The sequence below is a fragment of the Bubalus kerabau genome, chromosome 4, assembly GCF_029407905.1.
Source record: "Bubalus kerabau isolate K-KA32 ecotype Philippines breed swamp buffalo chromosome 4, PCC_UOA_SB_1v2, whole genome shotgun sequence".
Classification (NCBI taxonomy): Eukaryota; Metazoa; Chordata; class Mammalia; order Artiodactyla; family Bovidae; genus Bubalus; species Bubalus kerabau.
In genome coordinates, this window is record NC_073627.1 from 180,662,882 (window position 1) to 180,678,728 (window position 15,847).

At 48.7% G+C, this 15,847-nt stretch overlaps 1 protein-coding gene across 1 annotated transcript in view; it reads right to left on the minus strand.

Moving 5' to 3' along the window:
- DCDC2C (doublecortin domain containing 2C) overlaps positions 1 to 15,538 on the minus strand; it is a 61,004-nt gene extending 45,466 nt beyond the window's left edge. Inside the window, exons 1-3 of the mRNA XM_055579793.1 lie at positions 15,252 to 15,538; positions 8,135 to 8,186; positions 590 to 666 (exon numbers count right to left, since the gene is read on the minus strand). Of these exons, the coding sequence (XP_055435768.1) occupies positions 590 to 666; positions 8,135 to 8,186; positions 15,252 to 15,538 (416 nt within the window). The remainder of the gene's footprint in view (positions 1 to 589; positions 667 to 8,134; positions 8,187 to 15,251) is intronic.
- Positions 15,539 to 15,847: the final 309 nt, after the last annotated feature.

Genomic DNA, 15,847 nt, shown 5'->3' on the forward strand with positions numbered 1-15,847 from the left:
CTGGGACCAACCCGAGCTGGGGCCCCTCTGATGGGGAGTCAGGACCTGAAAAATCACTGGAATTCCTTCCATCGGGAGCAGGACCAGGAGAGAGGGGACATGCGTCAGCTTCTGTCTCTGGCACCTGGCTGCTACAGAATTCACCCTCAATAGCCTCCACTCCGGCTACCCCAGCTCCCGGTTCAGCAGGGAGGCTTAAAACTACCTTCCTCGCTTGAACATCGGAAACTCTGAAAGCCATCATAACTATTTTGTTTGTTTTTTAAGTTTCGCTGGGAACAGAACTTCTACATTTCCGATCACCATCCAGCAGCTGCAATGGCTAGACTGCAAAATAAATGAAAAAATGGAGACTAAATTGCGTGTTTCCGCCCCCACATGGCCCGGGAACTGCGGTGGGGCAATGGCGTTGGTTCTCCAAAATCAAGGTTCTTGAGAGAACACGTGGCACCTGCAAGGCGGAATTGAACAGAAGGTTCCAGGAAGACGAAAGAGACGTCAGGGTGAGCAGGGGGAGGACGAGGAGGAAGGCTGAGTAGGGAGGCTACTGTCTTTAAGGGGCTCGGGCCTCTGCCCCCACTGGACTCACTTTATTTGTCGGGATGTGCGATGGAAGGTCTGCCACCTGGAAGGCACGCTCATGCCACAGTGCACCACCGGTTTGATCTGCAAGGAGACAAAGGAAGCCCAGAACCCAGGTCAAGCTAACAAATGCTTGTTGAACACCTATATGACACACCGCATCAGCCCAAAATCTAAGCAAAGGTGGGGCAGCCCCGCTAACAGAACAGACCCCAGAGGGGCCCAGGGAAGCTGCGCTCCGTGCTGGGTGGAGTCTGGGAGCTGCAGCGGCTGAACCCAGCACGGCCTAGAGCCGGTGATCCACCAGAGAGGACACCACGACGAGAAGCCCTCACGGCGCAGCTGGAGAAAAGCCAGCGAGTGACAAAGAGCTCAGCCAAAACCAAACAGATTTTAAAAATTATATATACTCGTATACTAATAGCCACCAAATCAATGCCATGAATATCAACAACTACCATGAATTTTCAGACTCAGTATGGAAAGAAAACAGCAGAAATTATCCTTTGCAAAATTCTATTAAGGTATGGCTACCCTAAGAAGCAGCTCTCTGCTTGACTGCATAAAATTATGGAAACAATGAACCAGCTGCTTTTCTGTGTTAATGATTCATTAACCCCAATATCACCTGCCTGATTCAATGGCTCCAGCAATTAAATACATGATTCTGGACCTTTCCCCCTGTATTCCATACAATAATCTCCTAACAAGTGTCAGGCAAACACGCTTTTCTGTTGTCTGATGGTGGTGACAGTCTCAAGACTCGTGTCAATCATCCTCCCCAAGAGGCAGGACCCAGTGGGCTTTAGAGCTCTTTATTGAAGGTGGTGGCTCAGACAGTAAAGAATCTGCCTGCCATGCAGGAGACCTGGGTTCGATCCCTGGGTTGGGAGGAAGATCCCCTGGAGAAGGAAATGGCAATCCACTCCAGTATTCTGCCTGGAGAATCCCATGGACAGAGGAGCCTGGAGGGCTACAGTCCAAGGGGTTGCAAAGACTCAGACACGACTGAGCGACTAATCAGGGTCATTAAACCAGATCTGTGTCCATGATGGAAGACACTCGAGGCTGCCAAAGCAGCACGGCTGGTTTGTTGATGCCTACTGTGCACCAGGCGCTGCTGCTGCTGCTGCTAAGTCGCTTCAGTCGTGTCCGACTCTGCGACCCCATAGACGGCCTCCCACCAGGCTCCCACCGTCCATGGGATTCTCCAAGCAAGAACACTGGAGTGGGTTGCCATTTCCTTTTCCAATGCATGAAAGTGAAAAGTGAAAGTGAAAGTGAAGTCGCTCAGTCGTGTCTGACTCTTAGTGACCCCATGGACTGCAGCCTACCAGGCTCCTCCTTCTATGGGATTCTCCAGGCAAGAGTACTGGAGTGGGGTGCCACTGCCTTCTCCACTAGGCGCTGCACTCGGACCTTTATAGGTGTTCGTGTCTGAGCCTCAAAACAACCAGGTAACAAAGAATCAGAGGTTATACAATCTTTCCAAGAACACACAGCTATTAAGTGTCCTGGCCATAATAAGCCATCAAAAATATTTTATTAAAGGTTTTAGCAAAATGGGCACTTGAACCTATGTCAATATAGCACTTAGGAGCCTTTGTTGAGTCATCCATGACTCCAGGACTTTTTCCGTCTCTTTATTACTGTGTGAGCTTGCTCAGTTTGTCTCGCTTCCCTAAGCCTGTTTGTCCGCGTATGCAATGCAGATCAGAGCAGTGTGTGTGCAGTAAGTCAGACAGAAAAAGATGAATATTTCATGACGCTACTTATAAGTCAAATCTGAAAAAAATACAAGTGAATCTATATACAGAGCAGAAACAGACTCACCGACATAGCAAACAAACTTATAGTTACCAACGGTGAAAGTGGGGCTGATAAATGAGGAGACTGGGATTAACCCATACAAGCTACTACACGTAAAATAGATAAGCAACAAGGATTTACCATATAATACAGGGAGCAATATTCATTCTTTGTAATAATCTATAATGAAATATAACCTTAAAAAACATGCATAACCAAATCACTTTTTCAACCACATTTGAAACTAACACAATATTGTAAATCAAATACACTTCAGTAAAAATTAAAACATATATATTAGGCCAAAAAAAAGTTTAAAAAAAAAAGTAGCGCATTGACATAGGTTTGCTCGAGGTGCCAGTAACACAAAGTGAGTGGACACATTGTCCAGTGCTCAGCAAAGCACCTGAAGCTCAGAGCTAAGAGCCCAGGCAACAGCAGCGGATCTTGTCTTGTTGCCCTGGAGTCCCTTCTCTCCCCGGCCCCATCCTGCTCCGACAACCCTCTGTGAACACCTTCACAGCCTTCTTCATGCCAAACATCAAACAAAAAGCCCCATAGCTGACCCATGGTCACGCTCCCCTGGAGGACGAACTTCAGCTCAAGCTCAGCTCAGTTCAGTTTAGTTCAGCTGCTCAGCCGTGTACAACTCTTTGCAACCCCATGGACTGCAGCACGCCAGGCCTCCCTGTCCATCACCAACTCCCAGAGTTTATTCAAACTCATGTCCATTGAGTCGGTGATGCCATCCAGCCATTTCATCCTCTGTTGTCCCCATTCTCCTTCCGCCTTCAATCTTTCCCAGCATCAGCGTCTTTTCCAGTGAGTCAATTCTTCTCATCAGGTGGCCAAAGTATTGGAGTTTCAGCTTCAGCATCAGTCCTTCCAAAGAATATTCAGGACTGATTTTCTTTAGGATGGACTGGTTGGATCTCCTTGCAGTCCAAGGGACTCTTAAGAGTCTTCTCCAATACCACAGTTCAAATGCATCGATTTTCGGTGCTCAGCTTTCTTTATAGTCCAACTCTCACAGCCATACATGACTACTGGAAAAACTATAGCCTTGACTAGATGGACCTTTCTTGGCAAAGTAATGTCTATGCTTTTTAATATGCTGTCTTGGTTGGTCATAGCTTTTCTTCCAAGGAGCAAGCGTCTTTTAATTTCATGGCTGCAGTCACCATCTGCAGTGATTCTGGAGCCTCCCCAAAATAAAGTCTGTCACTGTTTCCACTGTTTCCCCATCTATTTGCCATGAAGTGATGGGACCAGATGCCATGATCTTAGTTTTCTGAATGTTGAGCTTTAAGCCAGCTTTTTCACTCTCCTCTTTCACTTTCATGAAGAGGCTCTTCAGTTCCTCTTCGCTTTCTGCCATAAGGCGTCATCTGCATATCTGAGGTGTCATCTGCCTATCTGAGGACTTCAGCTGCCCGCTGACAAATGGACTTACAGGCTGGAACCGCTGCTCTGAATGGCTCCAGATTTGCTGAGTCCACAATCAGAGAAGCCATCACAAAGCATCAGGTGGCCACTGACTCATGCAGCCTGCTGGCCATCCTGGGAAGTCCCTACTCAGAAGCGGGGCCTCAAGTAAAACCGACCCAGGGACAGTACCTGGTCCAAATTCTGCCAGGCTGCAGACTCCGGAAGGCCCTCGGCCATGGTTCCATTCATTTACTTGAGCCTTATTTGTGGAGGACCCACCACGGGAGGAACTGTGCTAAGTGTTAGAGACGCAAAGGTGAGCATCACACCTTGCCTTGGAAGTGCTGGGCGCGTGGGGACCCAGGCCACTGAAGGGGCGGTCTGGAAACAAGAGGACAAGCACACGCAGCTCTGTGGTGAGGGCTCCATGGGGGCCAGCATAGGGCACAGATGGGTGCACCCCCTCCTCACAGTGACACAAAGCAGGCTTCCTGGAGGAAGTGGCATCCAGGCTGAGAGCCGAACTACAGGAAGGAGCCAGTCCTTCGAGGATGGGAAGAAATGTTGAATGAGGCTGGGGGAGCAGCATATATGCAACATCCTGGCGAGAGGACTTTGTACACACCCTTGTGGGTACAAGGTCTCTGGGAAACAGAAAGTGCTAGACTAGATCCTGGACTCAAAGGGAGGGGTGGTGAGAGGTGGGGCTGACGGAGAAAGCAAGGGCCAGGTCAAGGTTAGCAGAATAGACTCCAACCCCCGGGAGCAAGAAGGCAGGCCTGGAAGTGTCTGCACCAGGGAACCGAGGTGATCAAGTTGGAAAGGGAGGCGCAGCCTGCCAGAAGGCCAGTGGAAGGCACGGGACTCCCAGGAGCAGCTCTGGTGCCCTTAGCAAGAATCGGAGGAGTAAACTGAATGGGCTTGAGGGGCGAGGGGAGGAATGGGGCATGGGGCAGCTAGGGGACCGGAAAACTAAGAACAACGTTTAGGTCTCTGGTTTCAGAAACTGGGTGTACAACTCCATTCTCCGAGAAAGGGAACACAAAATAACAATGGGGTTCGGAGGAAGATGTACAGCTACGGAGGCCCAGCTCTGGTACAGTTCGTGTGGGCACTGCACAGCAAGAAAGATCACAGCAATGAGAAGCCCTCGCCCCAACACTAGGGAGCAGCCCCACTGGGCACAGCTGGGGACAGCCCGCTCAGCCACGAAGGCCCCGTGGAGCCAAACACACAAATGACAGTTTTTTTAATGTTTATTTAAAAAGTCTTTTTAAAAATTGGACACCGACGTCATTCTCATTAAATCAACATGACACCATCATCGAAACTCAAGATCCCAAGAGCACTATTTGGAGTCTAATTTTCCTCGCCTCTCCATTGAATGAAATGCAATTCCAGATTCATTACACTGAAGCACACGTCATTTCTATGGTTATAGGAAATGTACTACTATGATATTCTAATTAGTTTTAAGTAAATTTTTTTGCTAAACTAAGATCTCTTAAGAAGCTTCTTCAATTTTTGCATTAATTTAATATTTTGACCAGAATGTAAGTTCTGTGAAAGAATACTCTACAAAAAGCTAGGCACTCCTACTCTGCATTACTGTATCACAAAATAAGGCAGAATAATTTAGTAAAACATATAAACCTTGAATATTTGGACTTGGCCAAAACTTATAGTATATTATATTTAGTGTTTTTAACAGTTTTCACTGGTGTTCAAATTGGTAGGCATTCATGGACTTCAAATTCAGATAGGGTCAGCTATTCCAACTTAAAGATATTATGAGTAATAATTTCAATGATTTACTGAGTTCTTACAACAGGCCCATCACCGTCTCAAACCCCACAACACTCTAAGAGGTATTATTTCAGATCCATATCTATAGATCTAATCATAGTAAGATGTCATAAACCATTCAACCATTTCTCTATTGATGGACATTCACATGGTTCCCAGGTTTTTGAAATTACAATAATAATAATAATAAATGCTGCCATAAACATCTTTAAGGCCCAGCGTGTGCACCGAGTGAGCTGGCTGGAGTGGGTACAAGAGGGGACCCCATGGTCTCGACTTCTGACAAGGTCTGGGGAGCTTTCAACACCACGTTCTCTTGCAAAGCTACCTCACAGAGGCTGTGAAAACACTACAGTCCCACCAAGACAAGGATTTACACATCAAACAGCAATAATCACGAGCCACTTTCAGGGGGTGACATCTTTCACCGAAGGAGCGGGGGCCTGGGGGTGACCGTCAAGCACCTCCAGGCCTCCCCACTGCACAGGACACGGAGCACCCCAGGGCGGGGGTGGCGTTCTTACGGGAACGCCGTCACGTGTGCCCTGGAAGCAGCGCATGCTCTGAGAGATGTGCCGGAAGTCAACATTAAAGAGGCTAAAATTGTGCGCCTAACTCCTCCTCCTCACAATCACGACGGCTCTATCGGGGGCCATCCCAGTGCCTGGGTACAATAATGAAAACGCAAAAGGATGGAAGGTCGGTTGACAGAGAGCAGGTTAAATAATTATGATAGACTCACATAATGGAACATTTTGCAGCCACTAAAAACCATGTTGCAGGAGATCCTTTACTAGGTTAACCTATCATGATACTTAACTAATAAAAAGAAGAGAACAGTGTGTGTTGGTGGACTGCCTCTCTTTAAATATATACACACACATACTGTACATACATGTGTGTCTATGAGGGTAGATAGCTAGATATTCGCTACTTGTGCAGAGAAAGGCCGCTGGAAAGGGACATGACGAAACACACACGGTGCTGATCTTTGGGAGGAGGGATCATGGGCGATTTTCACTTTCCTCATTGAGCTTTTCTGCACGGCAATTTTGACATTTTTCTCAGCAAGAATGACTTTAAAATCAGATTTTTTTTTTAAATGAAAGAGTGCAAATTTCAAAAGAACAATTACAAAGTTCCTTGGGCAACCACAACCTTGGTGTGAGGGCCCTGGAATCTAGGCCTAAGTTGGAGAAGATGGGATGGTACCCATATTTCACATAAGGCTTGTCCTAACGTCTCCCATCACAGCGTCCTCAGTCAGAAAACAGGGAGCTTTGATGAGATATTCTAGGAAGTCTCCTTCCTGTCCTAAAATGCTAAATGTTACCTGTAATCAAGTCTAATGTTTTTAAATCATTGCAATGTACAAAGGATAAACATAGAGTCAAATTTGAACAGTTACTGTCAAGGGGTCCTCTTCAGAACTGGTGTTTATTTCCACTCCCTGCCCCACCTGGAAAGGGAAATGCAGGGACCTGGGGGTTAAAGATGACCATACACATTTCCTCTCTCTTTACTAAGGCAGCTCGGAAATTCGGTGACTGCCAATTGCTTTCTGGTTGGGAACTTTTCCCCCAGTCCCTGGCAAGTGACAGTCTAAGGTGGGCAAGTAACGCTAAACGGACTGGTGCCTGGGGGCAAAGCGAGCACCGCTGGACCTTCCTTGACTGGAGCCCTGGCTGGAGTTCAAGGACATTTAGAGGACGTGGAGGATGAGAACCGACACATTTAGTGCGGGTACACTACATATATTTCATCATGTAATCTTCATATTACACATTGTCTAACACACATTCTCATCTCCTTTTTACAGAGGAGAACACTTAATAGCAAAATTACCACGTGTAGAAGCAGATACTCTAAAAACAGCTCACCTTTGAAATACTCCACGAAAGCCCATTTATAAAATAAAAAAGTAAAATCATCTTGCATTCTACAAAGCATCAGGCTATCTTGTTCACCTGGTGATTTTTGTCGCTCATTAAAAAGGCAGCTCTCTTTTAACTTACATGTGAACTACGGTTGGTTTGTTTGCTAAGACCCAAGCGATGTGAATAGAGTGATGGATGGTTCCATCTTGTAGACCTTTCAAATGTCTTTCAAGCACAGAAATGTTGGGAACATAGAGCAAATCTCTGAATTTAACATTATAATGAGCTTCAACATCGTGCGACTTGAATAACTTTTCCTGACACCTGTCTTTCCAAACCCCCAAAACTAAAGAGGAGTTAAAAGGCTTAATGAATGGCAGCACACTACATCTCACTAACTGGGTGGATGGACCTGCTCTCTCCCTAACGGCAGTCTTACAACATTCTCGCCACGGCCACCACCTTGGTGACTGAGGTGCTCGGACAGAACAAGCTCGCCCAGTGACTTCTGGCTTCAAGAGCAGCTGCCTTTGTAGGCATTCCGTACCAAAGGCTGTTTCCACACTGACGTTTCCATTTTCACCAAGTCACCCAATTTATCCCCTCTTCAGTAGCTGGCAGTGAGCACTTACTTCCTTCAACTTCCTCATCTTTGCAGGCTTTCTGGGAACTATATTAATATAACTGCAAAAGAAGAGAGAGAAACCTAGTTAGAAGGTAAATATTCAGATTGAAAATTTGAGCCTCTTTGGCGGTGTCTCGTCTTCGGCATCATAATATCCCACTCCATATCAACTTAAAGCTAAAATCCTGAGCGCCGTACATGCCCACGTCAACATACGACAGAAATGTCATTGCAGGAAGGTGTCCATACTTGCTGCTGCCACCGTTGGCACCACTCGGGAAAACTGTCCTCAAGTGGCATTGCTTTCCCTCCCATGACATTATTCATCACAGAGGAACCTTGGGAAGGACTCAAAGAGGAAAGCTTTACAGGGTCGCTCGTGGCTCATCCAGGGTCCACTACCGGCCAAAGTCAGGGCGGAGACCCGGACGCCGTGCCCAGCTCCCTCGCGCCTGCACTGTCCCGCACGTCTCACGGAATGTCGTCCTGGACCCCATCCTGCCAAAACCTGAGCGCTGGAAGGAGCCGCAGGAATCAAACGTGTATGAGCCCCCCAGGGACAACTGTCAACCTGAGGACTCTTGAAGAGTCTTCCATATGCCTCAAAGATAGAGCAGATGTTCTTAATGATAAAAAAGAATACATTAAAATGTATATGTGTTAAGGCTTCCTTCTGATTTAAAACAATTTTTTAGGTATTTGAGATTGTTCTTGACAATGATTTTAGCCACAGTCAGAGAAGGATTGACTAAGAGTTGGTGGATGGAAGGAAAAGACATTTTTAAGCACTTACTATGCAGTCAGGAGTCACAAGCTCAGACACCTACGGGGGCAAGTGAAAGCTGATGCTTGCAAAGGGTGGTGTTAGGGAATGGTGGGGTCTGCGGCTAGAGGAGTGAGGGTCCCTCTGAGATGGACAGGGCGCATAACTCCTGGGCACTGTTTTCCTGTGGAAATGCAGGCAACTAAAAACTCAATCCTTTTAAACAGTAAAATCCTCTATTTTTTAATGGAAACCAAAATTTCATATCACATGAACACCTCCATTATAAAATGCTGCAGCCAATTCAAACCTTTGAAAACTGTGAACTGAAGAGACTGTACATCTTCAACTCACCACCCTTGGCTTGTAGGTGCCTTCCACGCACACTTCTGCTTGTCTCCAAATAGGCATTTTAGGGTTGAATCCCCAAATTACATATTTGACAATGAACATTAATCCCCCACATGACACAACTTATTATCATGAAATGGGAAACAAAAGGTAAAAATAAATATGGGAAAATTAAGGCACAAAAAGACTGAACAGCCACAAAATGCTATTTATTGTCTCCACATTGTCTGCCGAAGAACACTGAAACAGAATGGAAAGAGGGGAAGAGTGATTCCTCAGAGAGCCGGCGGACCTGGGTCATTAAGCCAGGTGCCTGGACGAGGTTTCTGGACGGACCTGGGTTTCCTTGGGGGTGTGGGGGGTTGGGGAGCAGGAACTTGAAGCAGAGCCTAGATGCTCGTGTGCAAGGTGCCCCCTTACTGCTTCTGGAGAACAAGAGCAAGACAGAAGCCCACCGTGAGGACCACGCCGGGCATTTCAATGTGCTGTGTCCACTGCGTCAACAAAACCTGCACTGGAGCAGACACCAACAAGCTCTGTTCTTCTGATGAGGAGGCTGAGTCTCAGCGAGGCTGTTCAACCGGCTAAGTGCTACCACACTGGGAGAGCCAGGACCCTGTCCAGCCCAGGTCTCCCAGCCCGGAGACCACACTCCTTGCCCCCTGGCGTGCTGGCCTCTGCACACGCTCTTCCCTCCTCCCCGTCCCCCGCTAGTGCTCAGGTGCAAGTGGGGGTTAGGAGACTCGCGGACAGACCCGGGTTCCACTGAGCTGCCAGAGCTTAACAGCACGTTCACTTTTTATCTCAACAACAAACTCCTAAGGTAAACAGGAAAAACTCCTACCATAATTCAGATTCTTTGGGGTCTCCCCAAACACACATGCATGCATACACACACAAAGACACACACACGCATGCATACATATATGTGTGTGTACACATACATACACATATGTTCACACATGTGTATGCACATACGCACATGCACACATACATGCATACATACACGAATGCACATATATGTGCCACATGCACACATACACACACAAACATATACACACACAATGCCTTGATCTACATTTTATTGTGAATACAACTTTCTCCACAAATCATTAATTCCGGGCTTTATCTTTTAAGTAATTATTAGTAATTATTAGCCTACAATATTTTGTTTTATAGAGAAAAAATTATATTTCTCATCTCAAATTAATTTATTCCAGAAAGTGTAGGAAATGTGAATGATGACTGGATTTGCATCGATTTTACGCTGCTTGTCTTCCCAATGTACCGTTTCACAGCCGTTATTATGAGAAGACCTCCGGGGCGGTTCATATATCATCAGGTTGCACTTCAAAGTTCATCCGCTGGCGGCACAATTAGAAGCTTATTTGTGGGGGGAAGTTAGTTTTAAGCGCTCGTGGCTCAGTAAGTAAGAAGATACATTCGGACAAGCGCTAGCTCACGGATACCGTGTAAACTCAGCCCAACAGTTTTCAGAGCTTTAGTCACCAACACCTGGGTTCCGATTTCATACTTCATTGATTTAAAAGGTAGTGAAGAAGCGAAATCCAAATGCCTCTCTGTGTTGAACTCCGCATGCAAACCCCTCCCATCCACCTGATAGCAGTGAAGGTACCCGGAAAATGCAAAATAACAGGGTCTCCACCACGTGGGAACCCGCCGCCCCTTCCTGCTCAGCGAACTGGATCACCTCCCCTTCCCTACAGAATATAATAATTCACCTTAAGAAATCCAGGAAAAGAAACACCTCAACGCCTTTCTGCCATGAGTCCAAAACATTTTCAATAAGCCCTGAAAGTCTCTCCACCAAATGAGAGGTCTCCTGTGTCTCCTGCATGAGCAGGTGGGTTCTTTACCACTGCACCACCTGGGAAGCCCCAATCCAAATGCTACCTCTTAGCAACTATGAAGTCTGTGATTTTTCTTCAAAAGCAATAGGATGTCAAGTCTGCACATTTGCAGATGCCATTAAGAACTTCGATCGCAAGCCAGCTAGCTCACAAAATACCTCTATCTGGGTGGCCCTGAAAAACTCAGGATACTGACAATTTGGAGGGCCCTTTGGATAGGGAGCATCCTGGGCATTTGGGAGAAGAAAATGGAAATCCCCTCTGGAACATCTCACTTTTATCTCAGGCCTCAAAGAATCTCCTCAAAACACGAATTCTGTGGAAAAGGAGTTATTTGCACTCAAAACATAAGTAAACTAACAAGGCTAGCAAGGACCACAGGAGAAAACCAGGTGAAAGAAGAGAAGACGGAGGCAAGTTCCAAACAGGGGGACTGCAAGTGCAGATCACAGCGGGGCAAGACTGACAAAAGGCAAACCTGAAAACACATGCAGGATCGAGAGACCCAAGAGAATGAAACGGAAGCTTTGAGAAAGAACCAGACAGCATGTTTGGAAATGAAAAATTAAATGACTTAAAATTCAGTGAGTAGGTTTGATAGCGTAGGACACAGAGGCAGAAAAATTAATCAGAAGATCTATGTGAAGAGAGTGCCTAGATTACAGCCCAACGTTGAGAGAGAGAGAGAGACAAGAAAGAGGAGGTCTGAGCCAGTGAAACAGGCCCGCCCACACCCACCCAGACACTGGAAGCAGAGCGGGAAGACAAGGCAGAGCGCATCCGAAGAGGCTGGCTGAGAACTCCCCTGAGCCCGCGATGTCACCATCCGGGACGCAGGGAGCGCCAGGAAGGCTGCACTTAGACACGCTGCTAAAAGCACAGCACCCGGACTCAACCCGTGCATTTCAAAAAGCCAAAAAGGATAAAACTTTACTTTCAAAGAAGCGAAAGATGATGGCTGATTTCTCACCAGCATCCAGAGTTAGAAGACAATGAAAACCACCTTCCATGGGCTGAAGGACACTGTCATCCACAGATTTATAACAAAAATACACGAAGAAAAAGGATGAGAAGACCTCGGCTCTGGGAACCGTGGACTAAGGAACCCTGATCAACATGTCCTCTTAAAAACAAGTAAAACTGGACAAACTGAAAAACACACCTCTGCAACGTAACAAAATAGTGAGGGGTTAGCACAGTCCAGGAAAGAACGGAAATAGAAAGACAAGAGCCCGATGTCTGGGGCCACTTTGGTTTCGGGGTGGTGGGTGCTGGGAGCAGAGAGCAGAGAGGATGAACCACAGACAAAGCGGTGCCTCAGGGCCCTCCAGCCAGGGGGTCGTCATGACCCCCTCTCCTAGAGACCCCTGGGTGGTCCGAACCACCCCACACTCTGAAGCTGTGTTAAAGTGACCGTGACCTGGGATGATACCGATCAAATTACTTCTGCAAATAAGTTTCAAAAGTAAAAATGTGCAGCACAGAGAGATAATGAGGCAGAGGGCGAGAGAAGACAGTCTAACAGAGACGCAGCTGTAACAAGAGCCACTGTGGCTTCGGGCTGGACCACTCCTGCCCAGGAGACCCAGCAGCTAGATCTCCCGTGGATGCCTCACGACGCGGATGAAGCTTCCTGCCATGGGCGTGAGCCTGCAAGCACCTGCCCCGGTCAGGCCTTCAGATGTGACTGCACAGCATCTTGATTGCAAACACACGAGAGTCTCTGAGGCAGAACCACTTGGCTAAGTTGCTCCGGACTTCCTGTCAGAGGAACTATGCGACAATAAACACTGTTTCCCACCAGTAAGCTTGCATGAATAGGACACGCAGCAACCGATAACCCACATGCTCTCCGGGAGGAAGTCTCACCCACGTGCACCAGGAGATGGGTAGAGGAATGTGCACAACAGTGTGCTGACTCAGCATGAAGTTTAAAACAACCCCAATTATCCACCAACGGATGGAATAAACTGGTATATCAGTCAACAAAATAATACTTAACAGTGAAAACAAATGACCTATAGTTACATGCTGTTAACATGGATGAGCCTCAGAAGCATATTATTGTGTGAAAGAGCAAGTAACAAAATACACACAGCATAACTGCATTTACATAAAGTACATAAAACACTGGGAAAAAAATGTATCCTTCAGGGATAGATTATTATGAAAGGATGATTATCACAAAAGCCAATATAGTGTTTCCGTGTGGGCAAGGGATGGGAGTGGAGATAGGAGGTTTTGAAAATACTGGTCATTCTCTTTTCCTGAATCCAGATTGTGGTTCACACAGAGGCTTGCTTTATTACTATTCTTTAAACTACACATAAAATTGCACATACTCCTCTGTATATGGGGCTTCCCAGGAAGCTCAGTGGTAAAGAATCTGCCTGACAACACAGGAGATGCAGGAGACACAGGACATGCAGATTTGATCCCTGGGTTGGGAAGATCCCCTAGAGGAGGAAACAGCAACCCACTCCAATATCCTTGCCTGCAGAATCCCATGAACAGAAGAGCCTGGAGGGCTACAGTGCATGAGATCGAAAGAGCTGAACACGACTCAACAACTGAGCACGCACACACTCCTCTGTGTACACGACATATTTCACAATAAAAGAAATGGTGTCAACAACACATAAGGAACAGAAATGATATCTCTAGAGGAAGACACAAGACATGAGCGACGCCAAGGCAGCCCGGGAATTCACAGAGGACGAACAAACAAGTGATTTTCTCCCTTCTGCTCTGTTGTGCAGTGCAAGTTGTTCAGCTGTGTCCGACTCTTTGCAACTCCACAGACAATACAATCCATGGAATTCTCCAGGCCAGAATACTGGAGTGGGTAGCCTTCCCCTTCTCCAGGGGATCTTCCCAACCCAGAGATTGAACCCAGGTCTCCCACATTGCAGGCGAATTCTTTACCAGCTGAGCCACAAGGGAAGCCCAAGAATGCTGGAGTGGGTAGCCTATCCCTTTTCCAGCAGATCTCCCCGACCTAGGAATCAAACCAGGGTCTCCTGCATTGCAGGCGGATTCTGCTCTCTAAAGGAAGCCTTTTCTGAGGTCCTGCACTTCGACACCTGTGCCTGTCCGCGCAGTCTCTGCTTTCTCTTCTGCAGTTACTTCTGTTTGTGTCTTATCTCCCCAAAACACACACGGAAAGGCCCTCATGGCCTCCCCAGTTCTCCCAGGCCGCCCTCCAGGAAGACGCGCACAATAGCTTTTGCTAAGGAACTTAAGAAAGCGCTGCACTGATATGACATTTGTATAATGAGGTACCCAGAGCTTAGAGAAATGATGAAGACTGCCAGAGCACAGAGACGGACGTACTCCTAGAAAGAAAAGTAAGGAAGGGTATGAACAGAAGTGTGGTGACCTCATTTGCTGAAAGATCTCACAAATTGGTATTGCACTAATACCAGCCCCAGGCTAAATGAAACAGAACTGAATTCACGCTCTGGGTGGGCACCCAAAGCACTACGGACGGCCTGAACCCGGCCAGCTCCATCATGGCTTTCCGGGCGGCTCTGGAATTGGTACATGGGCCTGTTTGCTCAGGACACCTACATCCTTCCCCAGCTGCGGTCCTGACCTCTGCAGCGCTGGGGTGGCAGGGGTGTCCTTGTCCTGCTCCCGGCGGGCATTCAGAGGCTGGAAGGCACGTCTGCACTTCCTTAGCTGCCAGAACTTCGAAAATCCCAGGTGCCTGTTCTCGGTAGGGTCTGAATCTAGCAGGATAGAGAACGGTGAGCAGGCCCACAGCATACTTCAGGAGGCACACTCATGGAAGGGCGTGCGCCCAGGTCCCCAGGGACGCCAGTCTGGACCAGTTACGACCCAGCTCTGCGTCCTGCTCTGCTCGGCGTGGCCAACTCCCTTCTCCCCGCAGAGCTTCCCACCTTTCCAAAGAGGCGAACCCTGGCGCCCTATTTTCACTGCCAGGCCCGCCGTCACCTCACCATCCCCTTCCTGACTCTCTGCATCACTGACGGTCTGGGGACAGACTCTGCTCGGCCCTGGTCACCAGGCGGATGGTGCATGGCGCGCCAGGAGTTGGCAGAGACGGCGCTGTCCCCGTCTGGGGGTCCGAACGGCGGCCCCGGCGGGGCAGGGGCGCGCGGGCCGCGGGCACTTACTCCAGTTTCTTGAAGCGCTCGCGCCCGGCCGCCACGTACTTGCCGCCGGCCTGCAGCGAGTCCAGCTCCAGCACCGGGCGACCGCGCGTCGGCGTGAAGAGGCGCCGCACGCCGAACGGCACCTCCACCTGCTCGGTCAGCTGCTCTAGCAGCGCCTCGAAGGTGGCCACGCGGCGCCGCGACAGCACGAACTTGCGGCCCACGTAGAACTGGTCCCCGTTGCGGTACACCACGATGGTCTTGGCGGGCGTGGTGTCCACCAGCGCGTGCGGCGCGCGCGAGCCCATGGCCGCGCACCTCCTCCGCCGCCGCCCGGCCGCCGCCCGTGTGCTCCAGCCGCCGCAGGGCAGCCCGGCCACCGGGGCGCCGGGTCCACGGTCCTACCGCCCGCGCTGACGCCACCGGCAATTGTGACCGCCGCCCACCTGCCCCGCCGCTCAAGAAAGAGGCGGCCAAGCCAGACAGGGGAGGGGCGGGGGCAGGGCCAGGCCAGGCGACGGGCATCCGAGTCCCGGCAGGTGAGGCTCGCAGAGCTCGGGGCCATGGAGGGAGGCACCCGCCACGGTGTGGGGTGGGAGGCCAAGGGTGCCCTGGGC